The 22,355-nt window shown below is 30.5% G+C and overlaps 1 protein-coding gene across 2 annotated transcripts in view; it reads left to right on the top strand.

Annotated features, from left to right (window-relative positions):
• LOC135960197 (serine-rich adhesin for platelets) overlaps positions 1-22,355 on the top strand; it is a 251,033-nt gene that overhangs the window by 118,118 nt on the left and 110,560 nt on the right. For both annotated transcript variants that reach the window (XM_065511429.1, XM_065511430.1), the window contains one exon: positions 10,923-11,185. In XM_065511429.1, coding sequence (XP_065367501.1) covers positions 10,923-11,185 — 263 coding nt within the window. The remainder of the gene's footprint in view (positions 1-10,922; positions 11,186-22,355) is intronic.

The raw sequence follows: 22,355 nt of genomic DNA, 5'->3' as shown, positions 1-22,355 counted from the left end.
GGTAATAATCGAATAAACCGAAATATTCTCCTGAAAGTTATTTTCGTTTAAAATACATACTGAATATTCGTATTAATTTTCAGATTTGCTTTTAATTATTACTTTAAAATTTTTACAAAAATAATCTAATCGAATAAAATACCGAATAATCCCATACCGTATTGCTAAAAAAAATACAAAAATAACCGAAAATTTAAATGAAAAACCCAGTAATATGAAAATCCAAATCAAAATGGTTTTATAGTTAAAAAAAGAATAATCGTAACTTTTTTATATAAAACTAAAAACCTAATAATTGTTCTAATAAAAAAGCATTACTCCATGAAAATTGTCACAAACTCAACAAGAGCTTTCAAAATCATTGGTAGGTACTCAATCAGCAATTTCAAAACTTTGGCAAGCAGTAGGATTCATCCAAAATCAGGGAAATTGGGTAACATTTTTGCACCAAATCCTTACTTGCGATGAAAATTGATCCATTACGATAACCCGAAGTGAAACCCGTCCAGCCAGCCGAATTGACATCCATGGCGCTAAGGTAATGTTCTGTATTTGGTGTGACCAAAAGCTATTATGAGCTGCTGAAATCTGTCCAAACCATCACAGGAAACCTGTACGAACGCATCTGATTCGTTTAAAGCGAGCATTGGACGAAAACCGCCCAGAATATGAGGCCAGACATAAAACCGTTATATTCATGACAACGCTAGGCCACACCCGCCTTATTGTTCAGAACGCTTCACTTCAGAACATATTTTGACTTGATTCGTTCTTGACATCAAAAGCAGTCCTTTTGGCTCTTTATCCATCATTGCTAACAATGGCACATACCATAGAATAAACGCATAGAACGGAAGAAGAGAGTAAAATATTAGGCCGACTTCATAAACGCAGTAATGCAAAGCAATTACAAGGCAAAGCAATATTTTGTGACATTCATGAACGTTTTGTAAAGAATCATAATTAAAAACAGTTCACAAATTTGACAGATGATGCGCATGGACAAGCATTGCCATACAATAATGAACTTGCAACATTGCCAAAACAAAATCTATTGCGTTTATGAACACTATGCATTGCAGTGTTGCTTTGCAAAATGCGTTTATGAAGTCAGCCTTACTCTCTTTTCACACATACGGGTGATACAAAAACAAAATACATGCAGTACATTCTCATGAATTAGGTTTCTGACAACAGACTTAGGTTTTTGGCTCTCAGTTACCTATCTAGTTGTTGTCTATGGCACATACTTTGAACAGATGTTTCAAAATAAAAGCTACAAATTTGAAAGAATCCCTCATTTTAAAAAACGAATTTATAATTACTAACATTTTTTAAAATGTAGTTATTTTGAAAAATTTTAATTATTCTTTCTTTTTAAATAATCGAACATTTAGTTCCATTAAAAATTTTAATACAATCGAAACCTGAATCAAATTCATAAAGTTTTTTTTTATTTTATATTGCATCATAGCAATTCAGATTTTTGAAAAATTCATCGAAATTTATTATTCGAATTGCATTAGATTATGATGATGTCATTTAAACTTCAAGGATATTGTTAGTTTCTGTAACGAACTGGACAATTCGTATGTTTGTATTTAAGTATGTATATGAGAAAAATATTTAATTAAAATTTTTAATTGTAAAATCATTTCTGAACTTCAGAGTAGATGTGGCATGAGTAAAAATTATCCAATAAAATTTTCAGAGTTGGACTACTTAATCAAGGGGTAATCAGTAATAAAAATTATTGAAATATTCCAAACTTTTACCCTAAAGTTATCAATTACTTACCAATGCATCCACGCATGTGCTAAATTTAAAATAAATTGTAATTTTTGTATTTATACAACTACTAAATCTAAAATGACTAGTACAACACAATCATTACATCAAATACATCATAACAACCCATATCCATATTCAGAGCCCACAAAAACCCCAACCCACCAATTCCACATCATTTCATTTCATCATTAGCACTATTAAACAACACATACACACCAGTTTAATACACAACTCCTCTATAGAGCCCCTATCCCCCAAACTGAAACATCATGAACAACAAATTATAAACAGTTTTATTTAATTAAAAGGCTCAGTCAGTGTTTAACCCCCCCCCCCCCTTTACTTTTCATGCCTTTAGTTCATTTATGCCTCAATTACTTTTAAGAAACAGTTATGGTGTGTTTTTTCTTCTTTTTATATTTGAATTTAAAGTTTTTATTTTTATTTTTGTATTTTGAAAACAGTTTGTTGGATTTTCTATGAAACAATGAAATTCAAACAATAAATGGAATCAAGCATAAAGTTTTTCCTTCATGTCAGTTTCAGTTTCCCTGCTGCAACAGAAAACGAAAAAAGGGTGGATCTTGTCTAAATGGCTGTTGCTGTTTTTAGTTTTTCTCGCTGCCACAAATGAAAAATGAATTAACGTTTTGCTGAAACTGAAAGTAAAAGTGTGTATGAATTAGAGTTAATTTGAAACAAAGAAGTGTAATTCCATTTAGCTTTAAGATGCAGTACAAATGAGGAGGTTCATAAGTTATACGAGTGATGATGATTAAAATCTTAAGGAAGTATTTATTAGTTAAATGAAAAATTACAGCGAGTATATTTATACTTACTAACTAAATATATTAAATTACTGCTACTATGCCGGAATATGGTTTTTTAAGCACGTTTAGATTAAGTTTAATGAAGTTACTAATTTTATTGTTTAAGAGCTGCTATTAGCGTTATGCAATTGTGAGAGAAGGATTGGAGATCATTATTGGGACAAGGCATGACCCTTAAGAACGATCAATAACAATCATATCTTTATAATAGGAATGAACAAATCTAAATCACTGTGCGATTCAATTTCGATTGAATTCACATTTTAAAAATACTTCCGTAGTGTATTATTTGTTTAGAAAAATTTAAACAAGTCTACATACGTACCAAGATGCAATTAAATCACACTCTTAAAATTTTTGCAAATTCTATCAGATATTTAGTGAAATGACAAACTGTCACTTAACAAATTTGTTCTTATCAATCATTTAAAATGAATGTGGTAGCAATTGAAAGCCCAAGCATTTTAAATATTTTTCCAATTTACCAGTACAAATTTCACACATTTATAATTTAAGAATTTTTAAATGGCAAATTTTGTGACAAAAAAATATTCTCTATTCTATTAGTTAAAACCAATAAATCTTCTACGCATCCATAAATCTTTCATGCTGAGTCAATTATAAAAGCTGAAGTATTAAATCTATTGCTGGAATAAAATATAAATAAATAAACACAGATACTATACACACACATACCCGCAGAAAAACTATACCCTGCAGTTTTAAAGGTTACATTTTTTACAAATCAAAATTTGGTTTTTAGATCTACGAAACCATGATCGCGTTTGGCTTCATGCAAGAAGCCTCTCGAGCGGGTTTGGGTGGCCAAGTTTAGAATATACAGTGGATAGTCTCGTATTTTACGTACCCTGGTGCAACCGTCATGGGTTAAAAAAGTTTTGATTGCGACAGTTATAAGAAAAATACTGGTAGAGCTGGTTGTTACCTAAAATTGTACCCACATAAGTCCACATTTTATTTAATACGGTTTTATACAGAATCACTTTATAGTCAAAGCTTAATTTTGTTTGGTCACCCATTAACCAGCAAAGCCTAGAGGCTTTCAGCTTCAGTTGAAGTCTCTTATTTCAAATATCTTACGATGTCAAGTAAGTCGTCTATCTAAATGTTATTCAAAATCATTCGCTGATGAGTTTGGGTGAAAGACCGTACAAATATTTTAGTCTCATTATTCTCCAAAAGAAGAAGAATTTTGGGATTTAAAGTTCCTGTCATTTATTATCTGAATAGATTTAGAGTTGATATATCCAATGGATTTACCCAAAACAAGTTCCAATTACTGCAGGGTATTTCACAGATATTCATACACATACAAACATAAAAGAAGTATCGATGGTATAAATTTATCAATACCTGACATTTATTCTGCATATAAAATAGGCGACTGATGAAGAAGAGTGCCAGTTCATTTGTTTGTTGTTGTTGATAGTTGTATTGGAAATCGAGATTGATTAAAACCAGTCATAAATTAATCAACACATTCTCGTACATCGTTTTGTGTATATGAATGAATAAAAAGCTTAAAATATGATCGAAATATATGTAAATTCACTGTTAGATTTAATTAAAATAATTTCATCGGTCCAAATGTTTCGATTACGGAGTATTTTTGATGTTGAAGTTAGAATAAAACTGTTTGCTTAAAAAATTTTAAGTAGAAATTGATAAAATAAATAAAATTTGTATGTCCAAAATATCAAGAGCTTTTGATTCAATATTTTTTGATTTTGATTAAATAAAGAATGTTCCATAATTTACGCAAGATTTGTATTGAAAATAAAACACAGTTCTGGAATAGCATATAAACTATGACTTTGCTGGCACATACGAAAATTTCCATGACCATTTTGCATAAATGTAGCGGAATTTCATTGTTGCATTATTGAATTTCACTGCTGGACCAGCCTCATTTCTGTTGAAATATAGTCCAATGATGCCTCCAATCAAAAAATTAAAACGTTATGAATGCATTTGTTTTTCAACATTTGGGTTCTCTGAACTCCAAATATGACTATTTTGATAATTCATGATTTTGTCGCAAAAAGACCGCAAATCTTTTTTTTGAAATCGGGTTATTTTTTAAATCTGTGGTAAATTCCGGCCAAAAATGTTTTTTTTTTGTTTTTTTAATTTTTATAAAATTTCAGTTGCAATTATCTGCCATTGTAATAACCAGAACGATTTCAGTGCCTACATGTTTTACACATTTTTTTTTGTATTTTTTTGGCCAATTTCAAAAATGATGTAAGTTTGAGAGTTATTTACGTCTATGCTGAATTAGCCAAACCATGTATTTGTATGTCGAAATTTTTTCAATGGATCATTTAAGTTATTTTTAATTATAAACCTAATTGAAGCCATTTACAAAAATTACATACTTTTTTCGATAGTTTTATAACGTCAATGTTTATTTGGTCAACTCCTATATGCAATTTATAATATTTTTTGCGATGGGTCAAGTTCTTCATTTTTGGACTAAATTTCAGGCATTTACATGAATAACCTAATTTTTTCGATCCTTTTAAAACGTCCATGATTGTTTGGATAAATCCTGTATATGTAATCTGAAATTTGAATAAACGATTTTTTTTCGATCACATATTTTTTTTCTATATTTTTGGAATAAATTTCAGCCGCTTACATGCAATTTGTTTGGTACTTTTAGAACGTCCATGCTTTTTTGCCCAAACCCTTTATTTGAACATCGAAATATTTATCGATCGATCGGTTATGTTATTCTTAATACAAATACCAAATTTAAAACATTTTTATGAAGAAATAAAGAAGTTATGGATTTTTGGCCGGAATTAACCACCGTGAAATGGCGGTAAATTGAAATCTTGCGTGAATATTTGAATACTCATTTAATAAATCTGATGCATACTTTTGGGCTAAAATAGAATATTGAGCTTTTCGAGCATTCTATTTATTTAATTTTTATTCTTCTATTATATTTGTTAAAAATTTGTCGTTTTCATTAGAATTATATGGCAGATTTGTTCTACACAGAGATTTTGAAAAATCTCTATTAAGAATCTCCAATACGACTTACTTTGTGACAAAGTAATAAACCTGAACTACTGAGTCGCTTAAAACGCAATATATAATCAGATTAAAGATTATGTAAATTTGAACTTTTTTAAGCTTACTTCAATAATATCGAACTAACCCTTTTTGGGTTATTGTTAATTATGCGGAGAAAGATCTAACAAAAAGTGAGGCCTTTTTTTGCTGTTGACCTGTGTAATGAATCTTCAAAATAGTAGATATGAATTGATGTAGAACGTGGAACGAGGTGCGGCAAATTTTAGGTTAGGAAGTAAATTGGTTTAAAAACACACTTTCTTTGTTGACAAATTTAGTTTTATTGATAACCATAAACTCTAGCACGTCCACTCTTTTCACATTTGAACTACGCTTCCATTATCTGCTCAATTCAGCGCCGAATATCATATTTCAGAGCATTATGTTGTTCACGTAAACCCGGTCTTTCAAATAGCTCCAGAACAAATAGTCCAGCGGCTTTAAATCACAAGAACAAGGCGACCGGGGAATTTCAGTTGCAACAACTGAATTCTTTGGCCGGCTGTGTTTCTCATGGCGCCGTTTTGGTGAAACCAAAGATCTTTGATGTCAAAATTAAATTGTTTCCATAGCCCATAATATAAAATTGGACTCATCGCTAAAGCTGATTTTGTTTGAAAATGTGTTGTTTTAGTCCAGTTTTTCAAATAGTCAATTCACAAATGTAAATGACTGTAAAATACAGGCAGACAGCGCTATCTAAAGGGATCGAGAATATATAGATAAGAAACAAAATCAGTTTTAAATTTCGATCAAGTTTTAGAAATTACAAACGGAGTGACAAACTTTTATATACACTTACCACTCCTGGTGAGGGATATATTTAAAAAGGAAACATTATTCATGTGTAAATAATATGGCCTCACTGCATTAGAAATTATTTTAATCACAGTTATAGTTTTGAATTTTTCCAACTCACAGCATCACATAAAAATAACTACAAATATAACTTATACACATACATAAGAAATACGAAAGAATCTGATAGAAACATTATAATTTCAAATACAATTTCCGGTTTATTTATTTCCTGTCATTTCGCATACACACAAAAAAGCTGACAATTTTGTGCAACATTAATACGTTTTATAGCATTTGCAGCATGATATGAGGCAAACTTGCATGCAAGTTTGTAGAACTGTGGTAATATTTACTAACATGGCCTTCTACAGTAGTTGGCCGGGTGTGCCAAGGCAGTGTCTCTACAACTTGGTTGCTATACCCATGTCATTCTCTCCTTGCTCATGTCTGGTGGCCAAAGTGTATGGCAGAAACACAAAAATGTAGGTCATATTTAAACTGCTTATGATGATTTAACTAAGTAATATGTATGAGGATTTTATTGCAATAACAATATTAGTGCCACATTTATAGTCGTACTAGTAAGTAGAAGTTAAAAGGCATTTTATAATATAATTTTGTACTGTGAGAGGGTAAAACTAAAAAAAAAATATGATGAGTAGGATACAACGGTGTCAATTTGACACTAGTGGGAACTGATGTATAACATTGGGATGAAATAATATTTTCAATAAACAAAAATTTAATTGCGAAAAATTACCAAATTTATAGCTGCAACAATTCCAAGGTAGAAGCAAGTTCGTTCATATTTTTGTGTTCTTAGGAAGTTTTTTTTAACAACTTCCACAAGTGTTAATATACATCAGATATTGAATTATACATTTAAGACCTAGTGATAAATTCAAGCCTAGTCGGATAATATTCAGTTCTTTAGAATTATTGTACAAATGTTACGTCACTGTGCACAGTGGTAAATTCCGGCCAAAAATTTTTTTTTTTGGTTTTTTAATTTTTATAAAATTTTGATGGTAAATTTTTCTGAACACTCCATAATATACAGTATCATTATTATTTTGCCTATAAAGTTTATATATGGTTATTTATAGTACTGTAAAGTCAAAGGTTTTTTCTTGTCATTTTAATATTAGAAAAATGTGATTTTTTCACTTTTGAATCGAAGTAGCCTGTGCTGTTATCTTTAAAGTTTTTTTGCAAATTAGCAAATGTTTTAATAAAACAGTTAGCAGTTAACCATTCCACGTGGTTATTACGGAGTTTCAGCGTGTTCTTTTTATATAAAAGTGAAGTGATTAGGAACTATTTTTAAATCTATAGAAACTAAATTTAAAAAATGTTTGAATGGCCAGAACAAATAAAAAGAGGCTATTAGAGGTTAAGTGTAAATTACATCTAATACTGCAAAGTATTAAGAATAAGTACTATAAATTTCAGCTGCAATTATCTGCCATTCCAATAACCAGAACGATTTCAGTGCCATCATATTTTGCACATTTTTTTTTTGTATTTTTTTGGTCAATTTCAAAAATTTTGTAAGTTTGAGAGTTATTTACGTCTGTGCTGATTTGGCCAAACCATGTATTTGTATGTTGAAATTGTTTCAATGGATCATTTATGTTATTTTTAATTATAAACCTAATTAAAGCCATTTCGATAAATTACATACTTTTTTCAATAAATAAAAATGTAGATACTGACAAAGAAAAGTCTGCTATGCTACTCTTTACTTCTGGCTTAACATAAAGATGTTATGATGATGTCATGTCATAAATAATATTTTTAAGAAAGATTTCACATAACACATCAAAAAATAATTTTTTTTCAGATAAAAATGTCTTTACATAAAAATAGTCAAGACATTAAAATAAATGTTTGAGACAAATTTAATTAAAAATTAAAGTAACTACAAATATTCAGAAACAAACAATTGCAATGACATAAAATTCCATTATATAGAAATTTTAAGATAGATCTGTATTTTTTTTTTTACATAAAATGTTAGCCTTTATATAAAATATGGTATGATTTATGTAAATTCTTTATTCAATGATTTAAAAAGCATTTCAAATTTTACCTAATTTGTTGATATTCTTGACATGAAAATATTATCACGATGTCAAGTCATAATATTTAAAAAAATGAATAGTCTCACATATCACATAAAACATCCAAAATTAAAATTTTGTTGGAAAAAAAATGTCTTGACATAAAAATGTTCGCATGATGTCATGACATAAAAAAATGTTTGAGACATTTTTTTTTTTTAATTTTATATTTTTAAATTTTAAAATATACAAAAATTTAATTTTGTCAGAAAAAATGTCTTGACATAAAAATATGACATGACATCAATATAAAAGTTGGAGATAAATTTAAGCAAATATTGTAAGGGATTGATTTTCTTGACACACCTTGGTCTAGTTACTCGGATCGTTCCTGTGCGTAGAACAAACTCTTGTTTATGTAACATCTAAAACTATACAATTTTCTAATACTATTCGATATCATAAATCCATTGGAGGAAGTGAAATAGGATTAAGGACTATGTTAATAAAAATAAAACCACTAAACATACAGTTTTGATTTTTATTTATTTATTTGACTGAAATTATTATTACAATTTACAAAAAATATATTTTTTATCAATAGTGATGAATTTATGAACTTTTTCCGAAAACCCTTTCATTTAGGTACACCAAATGTACACCAAATTTCAGGCATTTACATGAATAACCTAATTTTTGCGATAATTTCAAAACGTCCAAATTCAAAACGTCAATTTCAAAACGTCCAATGTTTGGCCAAACCCTGTATGTATATGTATTCCGAAATTTGTACGACTATTTTTTGCAATCACTTATGCTATTCTTCATTTTTGGACTAAATTTCAGGCATTTACATCCTTGATTGTTTGGCCAAACTCTGTATATGTAATCCGAAATTTGAATGACCAATTTTTTTTTTCGATCAGATATTTTATTCTTTATTTTTGAACTAAATTTCAGCCACTTACATGCAATTTTTTTTGTTGATATTTTTAGAACGTCCATACTTTTTTGGCCAAACCCTGTATTTGAACATCGAAATATTTATCGATCGATCAGTTATGTTATTCTTAATACAAATACCAAATTTCAGACATTTTTATTATGAAATAAAGAAGTTATGGATTTTTGGCCGGAATTGACCATCGTGCAAATTTTGAAAATAAATCTGCCATTTCTAACTGGTTGATCCGATTGAGTTTATTCTCGGACGATGGACCCTGAGGTGTCCCAAAGTAGGTCAACATTTTTAAATTCTTTCGAATTTTTTGTTTGTCTAAAATCAAATATTTTAATATACATTCAAAGCCCTCGATTAGGCCTATTGCTATTTATCTCTTATCGTTATTGACTTATACACATTTTAAAATTCAAAATTTCACCATACCTTGGCTCTGTTTTTATACCCTTCGCCATGAGTGGCAAGAGTATATATAAGTTTGTCATTCCGTTTGTAATTTCTACATTTTTCATATGCGACCCCACAAATTATATATATTCTGGATCGTTATAGATTCGAAGTCGATATAGCCATGTCCGCCTGTCCGTATATTCGTCTGTAAGGCTGTATATTGAAATCAACTTTGCCTAGCGCCCAAATAACTTATATACATGATTCATACATCAATATATCGGGAATTCTACCGGCTCGGTTGCTATTTGAAATCGGCCCACAAATGGCTGAGATATAAGGAAAAATCCGGGACAACCTCGTTTTTTGATCTATATATGGATTACTAATTAATATAGACAATATGGATATCTAATGATAGATATTTCAAAGTGTATTTCAACGATGTATATATGGCTACAGTAAGTGGACCTACAATAGGTCAAAATCGGATTTTTTTTTTCATCCAAAAAATTTTTTGTCATAAATTCTTTTTCTCAATTTTTTAAAAATTAAAAAAAAATTTGGAAAAAACTTTTTCAAAAAAAAAACAATTTTGAAAAAAAAAATTATTTAAAAAAAATTTTAAATTATGTTTACCTAAGGTACCGTAAAATAAATTCCAAATGAAATAACTTCCGATGAAGAAATATTTTTTACTCGTTATTCGTTGGAATAATCGAGTATATTTTACAAATGAATCGATCACTCTAATAATAAAATAAATTATGAACTTTTATTCGATTAAAATAAAACTCGAATACGAAACCTTTGTTCGAAATATTGTGAAACTATTATAAATTCTATACAGTATTATCGGTTTTTCTAGTGTTTATTTTGTAATTTTTGTTACTTCACTAAAGGAAATAACTTTTAATAGTTTGTTAAATGAACAATAATAATAATAATCGTATTTATTTTCATTTCCTTTTCTACTTGCAGCATGTCTGGCGGTTTAATGTCTTGTGTAAGGGAAAATTCCCCTCCCTTAGATATGGATGTTAATGTTTCGGGACCGCTATCGCTGCCGGAGCCCAGAATTAATAACTCCGAACTAATGGGCAGTGTACACTCATCATCACATCATAATATCATGTCTTCTACGCCGCTGGCGGCTCAACCATCATCATCATCACATGCAGAGAGTGTAGGTGGCGGCGGTGCTGGTGCTGGTTTTACACCAACTGCCACACCACCCAATACAGGTAAGTGCGAAGAATTTTCAATTTTCTTTGATTTATTTTCATTTTTTTTACCCTACGTATTCTCTATTAACTTTAGCTGTAGCCACTTAAGTTAAGGTACTTTTTTATGTTGCTTTTTTACTAAGCAATTATTTTCCTTAACATCCAAGACTTTTAGTTAAATATGTATGTGTGTATCTTTTGTATCTACTTTATTGTTTTACAAAGTTATTTGAAGTGTCTTGTACCTGAAAGTTTTTACTGTTTTGTTTCGCAAGCATTTTTTTTATATGCAAAATAAAGAAAAGTGTCAGTAACTTCCAAGGACTTTATCATTTTTCAATATTATTATTGCTTTCTTTGTGGCTACAAGTGATCACTTCAAGTTTTACAAAACTTTGACCTTTTTTCAATTCGTTTTCAAGTTTCGTTTCCCTTGCTGCAACTTGCAGTGGCAAGGGGAAAATCAATTTGTCTTTAAATTTATTGTGTCCATGATATCTCTATATTAAACTGCTGTTAAAGTTTTAATAAAGATTGAATACAAGGTGGTAGAGTGTAGTATGTAATAGGATAATAAATTTGTTAAAGTTTCTTGAAAGTCACAAGTGTTTATTTGTTACCTACTTTTTAGAAAATGTGTAGAGAGCTGTAGATATATAGTTAATTAAGAAACTTGGATTGCTATTGTTTGAAGATCAAATAAATTAAGTTAGAGTTTTGGCAATTCAATTTGCTAAATTCAGACAAATTTAAATATTTTTAAGTCTACTTATACTGAATGAAGCCTGATGTAGAAAAAAATAGTGGCAAACAAATTCTATTGTTGTGAGCCCAGCCAAAAATTACGATTCTTCTATAAACTATGTACCAAAAGCATGCCTCTGGGGTAAAGTAAAAAGTACAATTGGTCAATTCACAATGTCCTAAGATTTCACAATGGTTTGAAAAATGTTGTTATCGCCTTTCAAGCAAAAAATTTCCTAAAATAATACTACTCTGTATGCTATGTTTATTGTGTTATCGTTACCAAACAGCAAAGACCTGCGCTGCACGGTGGCTCATATCTCAATTTCATCGACCAAAAGTCCAACTTTTTGTTAACTCCGATTTCAGAAATTTTAATACCATTCAATAGTAAACACATTGAAACTAAGGTAGCCAAAAAATTAAATAAAAATATTGTCATGCTGTTAAAGTCAAATATTTTATGTCATTTTATAAAAAATGTGATTTTTGTAAATTTGATCAGAAGTAAATTATCATTACTCTCAAAATATTATTGATAATTGGATGATTGTTTATGTTATGTTGGTAGGATAATAGTCTTTAAGAACTGGTATGATTTGTCACTGCACCATTTATACCTGGTACTATAATTTAGTCAAATTTGAATTTCAGTGAAATAAAAGTTCTTAGAGTCAAAAGGGGTTAAACACATTTTACTACCAGGAGAAAGGCCAAAGTATCCTCTTTAGGCCCATATATACATGTTGGCCTGTTTTAACCTGTTTTTTGAACACTTTTTTCATTTGAATGAAATTACTCCCAATTTTTTTTCTGTTTTTATTTTACATGTTCATATGACTGGCGCAAAGTACAAGTCGCAATTTTGAAGATATTGCGATACAATTTTTTCCAACTTTTATCCTATTTTATTGGAAGCCGGAAGTCCCCGAATGAAATACAATTTAAGATACCTCAATGTTTTGGTTGAAAACTTAATATTTTTCCAAAATTGTCTTATATTTTGTATCGATTTAACAAATTTTTACTGTCCAAATTTAGACGAACATAGCTAAATGGAACTTGAAATTCGTCTTAGTTCTTAACTCTTATTTAGTTGACACTGCCAATCCAGTTTTCTTTTATATTTGAACAATATTCTTTTATTCATGGTATGGTACTCTTCTATCAAAACTCATTGCTTTTGGTGTCGGTAATAACTTCTCTCGATTTATATCGAGCTTTCTCGCACTCTACGAGATGTTGTATATATAAGCTCATCAAACGAGTTCAAGATTAATTCAGGGCTACCGTAAGGCTCCGTTCTTTCTAAACAACCTCCTACGTAAAACTTCCAAACTTATCTATTCTTTTGCAGATGACAGCAACATTTGTCATTCATATTAATTCAATTATAGACCAGGCCTGTCGGAGATTGGGGCAATAAGGCAAAACCTTAATCGGGACCTTGTGTAAATCTCTGAACGGGGTTATGCGAACAGAGTCGATTTTAATGCATGCAAGACTTATGCACGTTTTCTCAATATATCGACAAACTGCCTGTTACTAAATGTCGACATATGTAAATTTATTAGGCCGATAAACTGTCCGTTAACAATTTTGGTTTTCTCAATATACCGACAAAGAACATTATTTTCAGTTGGCAATACCTCTCAAAATAGATGTGAAAGTTGGGAACCCTGCCTTCAAGTGACAAAATGTTTACATAAATCAGCTGTTTAATGTGGCCGGAATCTTTTGAAAAATTCATTATTCTGTATGTCAAACATTTTCATCCTCCATCAAATTAATGTTAATTCCTCTATTAAACTTTTTTTTATAAAATCTAATTAATTTCGTTTACACAAACACATAAAAACTATGAACAGCAGTCAGCTGATTGAATTTATCTGTACGATAAATAAATAATTGGCAGATGAGGTCGGGTTAGTTTTGCGACAGAATAGAAGCAAATGAGACATTGAGAAAACCAAATTTCTTTAATCTGCAGTTTTTCGCTGGGAAAAACGATAATCACCTAATGAGAAAACGGCCCTTAATGTTCTATGTTAATACACAAGCGCACGAGACAGATCATGTTGCTTCATCTGTTATGACTGGTGTAAATATTAAAGAATCAGAAGCTCTTGATGAGTATGAGTAGACATGAGTATTCAGTGCAATGTCCGATGGACAAAACACATTTTTCAAGTGTCGAAGGAATCATTCAATCATTCTTGGTTTTCTTAAACGGTGTAGGAAATACTTCACTTCATCCGAGAGGGCGAAGGTGCTTATCGGTGACAGTAGAATTCCAGCTCTATTGATTTTCTGCAGCATCGTCATAATGTGGGTTGTGTTTCACTGTTATATCGATACTACAAAGGAATGTGCTCTGCAGAAATTAGGGAACTCGCTCCCGAAATCCGTAGTCTTTTACGCAATACACGTTCTTCGGCACGTTCTTCGGTACTGTCCGTCTGTGGAATAAGCTTCCTCCTGAAATCTTTCCCGTCAATTTCAATTTAGGAAAATTCAAATCAAATGTCCACAAACACTACTCTATACTCCCTATCCCTCCCCTAACCTATTATCCTAGTTCCAACACAATGCATTACATAAGTAGGATTCATAACCTGAGTGCTGGTCCAAGCAAAAAAAAAACAACATCATCAGATCACCAAAACAACAAATTATTTATTTTAGTGCAAAATTTTAAAAACCGTTCAACTGAGTGATAAAAATCGGATAAATAGGTTAACCGAAAATCAACATTTTAAATTAATTGGTTCACGGTTTATAGACACTGACCAGTTTGATTTTCACAAAAACAAACTGCTTGCCTGTTTACATTGAACTGGAGCATTAATCGGCATAAAGAGAATGTGGAACATGTAGCTAAATCCTCTTCACCAAATATCAAATTCAACATAGCTGTCATGTGATCATTAGTTGACACAGCCATTCCGGGTTTCTTTAAAGTTCCTTTTGTAATTGAATTCGATAGATTGTTTTCTTTTGTTTTTTCTGTCTATAACTTTCAAACTCTCGCGATTTTTCTCATTTTGTTCACGACTGGACGAGTTTAAATAATGGGCTCATACGATGTCTATTGCGACGCTTTAAGGTCGCTTTGGTTTCGATTTATTTCGATTGACAAGCGTTTATTAAAACACAATGTAGACCAAACGAAGAAATATAAATCCAATTCAAATAAATATTCCCTTAAAGGTAAAAGTTAATAATGAATTGAATATTATTTTCTTAAAATAAACTTTATTAATCTCTGTTTACTTTAAGCCACAAAAACCATTCCTTTTTGGCACAAAATATTTGTGTGTTTTTCATCAAATTCCAATTAATGAATTCGTAACGCTTCTAGATGATGATGATCTCATTCTGCTACTGTTTCAACCAAGATAAGAAACCAAAGTTGTTTTCATCATCTTTTATACTTATTGGATTTAACTCTTTGATTCTTTGACTTTTAGTATTTGTCTATTTAAGCCTTTAACTGGATTTCTGTTGTTGTAATAACCAAAGTACAAATCTCCTTTGGGGTATAAATGGAAATAATCTTTGAAAAAATAGTTCTACTAGATACTAAGAACACAACAAACATTTAATGCGGTGGCAGATGATGATGACGATGTTGTTGATGTTAATGGAGTAAGGAATAAATAAAAATAGAAATAGAACTGAAAAAGAGGCCTTTTACGTTTATTGTATATATAAATTTGCTTAAATCAATAGGGGATTGTTGTTAGATGGATTTGTATTGGCATTTCCTTATCTTAATGGAAGCCAAAGAAAAAAATATGAAAATTACTTTTCGGAAAGGAAAAGAAACCCAAAAATAAGACAGCAAGAGAAAAGACCAAGGGATTTAGAGGAATCATCATTTGTAATCTATATATAGAAGATGATAGAGAAACAAATTTTCATATTTTCCTTGAGTTTAAACAAATTTCCATAACCAGCTTTTCCTTAATTTGTTTGTTAGTTTTTCTGTTTTTCATTTCATTCTTTCATTTTTGTTGCTACACTTCCAAGAAATATCACTTTCATGCATCTGCAACACGCGCTAAAAATTCGCCTTTTTAACTTGAAAAATGGAAGAGAAAAAATAGAAAAAAATGCTAAAATACTGAAAGAAACATCAACGTCATACCATGAATCAACGTCTTTCATTCATTATTCAGTCTTTAATATTTTTCGTATGAATTTTAAGTTTTTCTCTTCTTAGTGTTGCTGTTGCAAATAACATCAGTTTTAAAAGTTATCAAGAGGAAAATATATTGTATTTATAGTGGTGCATACTATGCTAGAAAGAAATGAAAATAAAAGAAAATCTAAAGTGATGTGTGATGTGTTGTTGTGAAAAAAGAAAACCCTAGAAATGCTGTTCGCCTTTTGCACTTTAACAGCAAGAGTTTGCTTGGAATTGTTTTCCTCAAAATCATTTTAAGTTTTCTATTATTTTTTTTTTCATTATTTTCTTTTTGCTGACAAAATACACGTCTATTTACTATGGTTGTATGAATGTATACTTTGAGATTTCAGACCACATGCACAAGTATTTCTTTCTCTACGTTGTATGAAAACGACAACATTTCAAGCACTTCGATGTTGTGTAGTGGTGTATTGGAACGCACTTGTGATAAAGGTAAATGAAAACACTAAAATACAGTCCATAGCATTCGATTAGGGGAATGTTATTAGTAGTGAGGCTTCTTGCAATAAGATCTTTTAAAGCTGTCATTAAGCCGGGGGCACTTCGCCTTAATTGATCCCAACATTGGACAGTCACAAGCATGTGCACAGCATCTGCACAGTTTTTTTTTTCTCAAAAATGTACACAGCTAAATGTTGATATTTAAAATTGCAAGTATTCTCAGATCGCTTTTAGACTGAGCGATAGTAACTTTTGGGATTTAATCCTGGATGAAGTGATGAATTCTTAGGCCTGCCTGAACCCAGAAAAGGTACCACATTTCTGGCCGTTTCTTAATTGAAATTATGTCTCATCTAAAGAACAAATTATTTCCCTAGCGTCTCCGATATTACAAAATTCCAAACCTATCAATCTTATTCTCAAAAACTCAACAGCGCAGAGACGGGTGGAGTCAATCTTCCCCTGAAAGATTGCGGAGTAAGCGCAAATAGGTATAGGCATTTGAAAGTCGAGGAGTCGAGTCTATTAGTTGAAGAGATATTCAGGTTTATTGATTTATTTTTTTTTTCAATTTTGCTCGATCTTTTTATGGTTTTTTAGATATGACGGGCCTATGGATGGTCGAAATTTATTTTTAAAATAATAGCTATATTGGCGATAAAATTCTAAATAAAATAAAAACAACTTGCTAACAGTTATCTCTTCCCTATAAAAAGTTATACGCATCAAAAGTTGGAACTTGTAAAAAGGGCCATATTTTTTAGTTTTTTCCCTAAAAGCCAATATATATTTTCCTTTGCAGAAAAAAATTTTCTTCGGGACTATATATAATTTGTATATGATCCGGAAAGATAACTTAATGCAAAATCGCGTAAAGAAAAATTTGGCTCAGTTAAGCGGACATATCACCCCCCAGGCTTATCCAAATTTGGCCAATTTTTAAAAAAAATTTGGTTTGAGTAAAAAATTCTTAAAAGGCAAAGCACCGATCCACGAAGAAGCTACATATTTGTATAACCTTATATGTTTCTTAAATAATTACAAAGTGTTTTTACTATCACAAGGTAAATAACATAACAATAGGCACTTTTCAAAAAATCTCGGTTTTTTTTTAATTCAAATTATATATTTTTCTTCATGGAAAATTACCATATTATAATTTTTTTAGTAAAATTGTTTTATGCTAAATTCCCAATTTTTAATTTGATAAATTCACTGAAATTTATTGTAGGGGGATAAGCTAGTTCCTATGCAGATTTCACTGGTTGCTTAGGCCAGATCATCAGAAAACCTTTTCCCAAAAGGCTTTAGAAAAACTAAAGATATTATACAAATAAAACTATAGAATATTTGAGAATTACAATTTATTTGTTAAAATATCAAAACTTAAACAAAACACCAACAATAAACCGTGATTTTTTTTTAGTTTTTAAGGTAAATGACTTCCCAAAAATTTATAAAATTGCTTAATTTTACTAAAATATCAGTCCTCATGTCCAAAGGTTTTCACCAATAATTTCCACAAATCTTGACCCCATTGACAAAATTATACGTTTTTTCATATATTACATATCGCTCCATCCATGTGAAATTCCATAACAGTATCTCTAATAGTTCCCGAGAAACCGAATTATTGAAACAAAAACAAATGTTTCTAAACCACTGTGGAATAACTTTTCGCCTGAAAGATTGTCAAGTAAGCGCACATAGGAATAGCCATTTAGTTTTGAACCAGGTTCTCATGGCTCTGTTAGTAGAAACTCAGTTGAGGCGACAGACTTTATTAACTAAGTTTTCGCAGTCACCCGTTTCACTTTATACTAAGGAGACATATGGGCAATTCCACGAGAATCGCTACCACGACTGAAAGCACAAAAACCCTTGAAACTTTTATACCCTACACCACCATAGTGGGGAGGGTATTATGCGTTTGTGCAGATGTTTGTAACGTCCAAAAATATTAGTCTAACACCCCTTAAAGTATACCGATCGACTTAGAATCACTTTCTGAGTCGATTAAACGATGTCCGTCCGTCCGTCTGGTCGGCTGGATGGCTGGCTGTCCATGTAAACCTTGTGCGCAGAGTACAGGTCTCAATTTTGAAGATATTTCGATCAAATTTGGAACATATTATTTTTTCGGCCCAAGGACCAAGACTATTGAAACTGGCTGAAATCGGTCCATTATTTCACCTAGCCCCAAAACAAATGTCCTTCCGAAATTGGACTTTATCGGTCATAATTGTTTAATTTATAAATGTATCTCCACAAATTCCGCTCCAAATAAGTTTTATATATACAAAATTCATGTCACCAAATTTTGTTACGATCGGTCCATAATTAGTCATAGCTCCCATATAGACCCGCTTCCGAAAATCACTTTAACGTGCATAAATCGCTTAAAAATTTTGGTATACTCACAAAATTCAACATAGTAAACTTTCATATAGACATAAATCACACGACCTAATTTCATGGTGATCGGTCCATAATTGGTCATAGCCCCCATATAAGGCCCACTTCCGAAAATCACTCAAAAATATAAATTATTGAAATTTTAAAAGAAAAATGTTTCTGCTCTTTTACTTAGTGTAGGGTATTATATGGTCGGGCTTGACCGACCATACTTTCTTACTTGTTTTTAGTTGTGTATGTTTAATACATAGATGATTGTGGAGCAGGTCCATCCCCACACTTATTCATGCTAAACATTGTGTTGACTCTAAGAACATATATTCTGGAAAAGTCCAAAGATACTTTTAAGTGCCCTTAAACGAATTTTCTTTGCTGTTTCTTTTGAAAATGAAAAAAAAAACGTTTGCTCTTTTATCGGTTTGATATTGTAAACTGTTTCTTACAAAACGAAATGTAAAAGGGCGACAATAATGTGTAAAACTTTAAAAACATTCAACTACCCTAGATATCAAAAATACCCTACAATGAAATGGAAAACATTTGGTTAATTTGCAAAAGAAGCATTACAGCATAAAAGAGCTATAATTGTACCAGTCATTTGGAGACATATGGAGCGATGCAAAATTTTTGTTAGTTTTTATCATTTTCAATAATGAAAGGGACCTATTACGTGTATCGTGCAGTTACAAAAGTCACTCCATCAACTTTACATAATTAAATTGACACTAATACAATATACAGTGAGCCTCAAAAGTGAGTAAACACCAGCGAATGTTTTGATTTGTTTAAAATCACGAAAATCATTATAGTCCTACTTGAATCTTTTTTTTACAACAGAATCAATAATTCAAACCATTCGCCAACAAACCGAAACTTTTAAATTTTAATCGATAGATAAATTTTAGGATTTTCATTATCTTAAAAAAAATCATATACTCACTTTTGAGGCTCACTGTACATCTGAGGAGTCGCAGGACAAAACGTACTTTTCGAATTTTTTTACAAATTGATTTTTTGGTATTTTTATAATATTTGGGTTGAAATCTTCTAGAAAAAAAATCAATTTTCCAAAATTTTCAAAAATGTACCTTTTGCTTCGACCTTCAACAATCATATCCCAAAGATGATTTCAGAGAAAGCATACCTTTGTAGAACCTGGACAGACTGAGGTATAAGGTATGGTCGACACCTTTGACACTTTGTGATAGGTCACAAATCCATTTTATTATTAAACTGGCCACAAATTAGTCGGGCTTATCCGTCTAAGTTTGGAAGAGTCGTAATTTTTAGTCTTATTAAATAGTAACACAATAAGTAAAAATATGTGTTTTGTTAAGGTTATCCTTGCTTATGAACAGTATCACTATTAAATAATTTCACATTTACAAACTTTTCGAAATATCCAAAATTGTACATATAAATTGATATAAAAACTCCAAATGTTTCCAAGCACCAACCTCCTTTCTACCTTTAAATACTATACAGAGCACTGGCGCTTGTTAAGAGTATTATAGACGCTCAACAAATATAAAAACGCATTAAACAAATTGTCAGAAAAAGTGATGTTGAAAGTGAAAAAAATATAAACAACAAATATAAACACAAACGCTACAAACTACTAGTAAAAGTGTAATATTTACATCAATAATAAATGTGGAAAACGGAATAAAAAAAAATAAATATGATTTTTTATGCACCCGTACATACTTTTAGCGAATTTCAAAAAAGAAAGGCATAAAACAGACTTTAATAAAACAAATAAATTGTGTTACATTTTTTAAGTTTTGTGGAAAAAAACGGTCATCAGGTGTGTTATTAAAAAACGCAAAAAAACATACTACACAATAGTACAAACCCCCTCGAGATAGCTGAAATAATGTAAATGACACACATTTTTTATAAACATTGTAAAAGCTTAACTTATTTTTGCGTTTTTTCTATACCAGACAATCACACACACATAATAGATAGTAGAGTATAGTACTTATATTACCTCATAAACGTAAAGTGCTATAATTTGCTACTTAACTGTGTAATTTTAGTTAAAAGAAATTTTAATTGAAATTTTTACAAACCAAACTTTGACTGACTCATACACTGCGTATATATTTGTTTATGGGCATAATATTAACATAAATTATCTAATGATACAAAATATAAACTACACATACATATTTTGTTTATTTTTGTTTGAAATATTTAGTTAGAAATAAACGAATTACTAATACTATTTACTTTACAATTGTTTTTGAAACAAACACACAGTAATAATACAAATAGAGAGAGCATATTACTAAATTCATGCTGGGATATATTACCCAGCAAACATTTTAAGGACGCTTACAAATTTACTACTAGAAATTTATCATTACGTAACTAAATGGGGAACTAATATAGACTGAAATGCTCTTAAATCAATGGCATTATAATTTTTGACATTTTTTATTTTCAAATACCGAAATTTCTAAAACGGGGAAAATGTGTTCCAAAAACTTAGTGCCTACAGTGACGTTGTTTACCGTGCGATAGTAAAATAACTTAAGAAACATATAGGGTTATACAAATATGGAGCATTTTCGGGGATCGGTGCTTAGCCTCCGAGATAATTTTTTTTTATATTGGCCAACCCTTCATAAATAAATTTCGACCCTCCATAAAAAGATCGAGCAAAATTAAAAAAAAAATCAATCAACAATTTCTAGATCCCATTTGTGGGAACATTATTGTCTAGAAAATATCTAAATATCTCTTAAACTAATAAAGATAACCTACAAGTACAATCTATAATTTCAGATCATAAATGGATTTTTGGCGATTTGTTTAAAACATTTTAAACCAGAGGTGACCAATTTGGACAGACAACGTTCTGGCAGCTGAACAAACGTAAATCAACTCGAAAACATATCAGCTTCAACCCTGTGAAATTTCGTAAAGCCCATATATTTTTTCCTTTGTAGAAAAAAATTTTCTTCGGGACTATATAGAATTTTAATATGATCCGGAAAGACAAACTTGGCCAATTTTTAAGAAAAAAAGTTTGATTAAAAAATTCTAAAAAGGCAAAGCACGGATCCACGATAAAGCTCCATATTTGTATAACCCCATATGTTTCTTAAATTCTTACTAAGTGTTTTTACTATCGCACGGTAAATAACGTCACAGTATGCACTTTTCTGAAAAAACTCAGTTTTTGGAACACATTTTCCCCGTTTTAGGAATTTCGGTATTTGAAAATAAAAAATGTCAAAAATTCTAATGCTATTTATTTAAGGAAATTTTAGTCTATATTGGTTCCAAATTTTGTATGATACCTTTAACTGTTAAAATTTTACATTAATTCAAATTTTGTATTTGTATTCGTGGAAAATCACCACG

This window comes from Calliphora vicina, chromosome 5 (assembly GCF_958450345.1).
Source record: "Calliphora vicina chromosome 5, idCalVici1.1, whole genome shotgun sequence".
In the NCBI taxonomy this organism is placed as follows: domain Eukaryota; kingdom Metazoa; phylum Arthropoda; class Insecta; order Diptera; family Calliphoridae; genus Calliphora; species Calliphora vicina.
The sequence above is the reverse complement of the archived record's forward strand: the minus strand, read 5'-3'. Positions and strand labels throughout refer to the sequence as shown.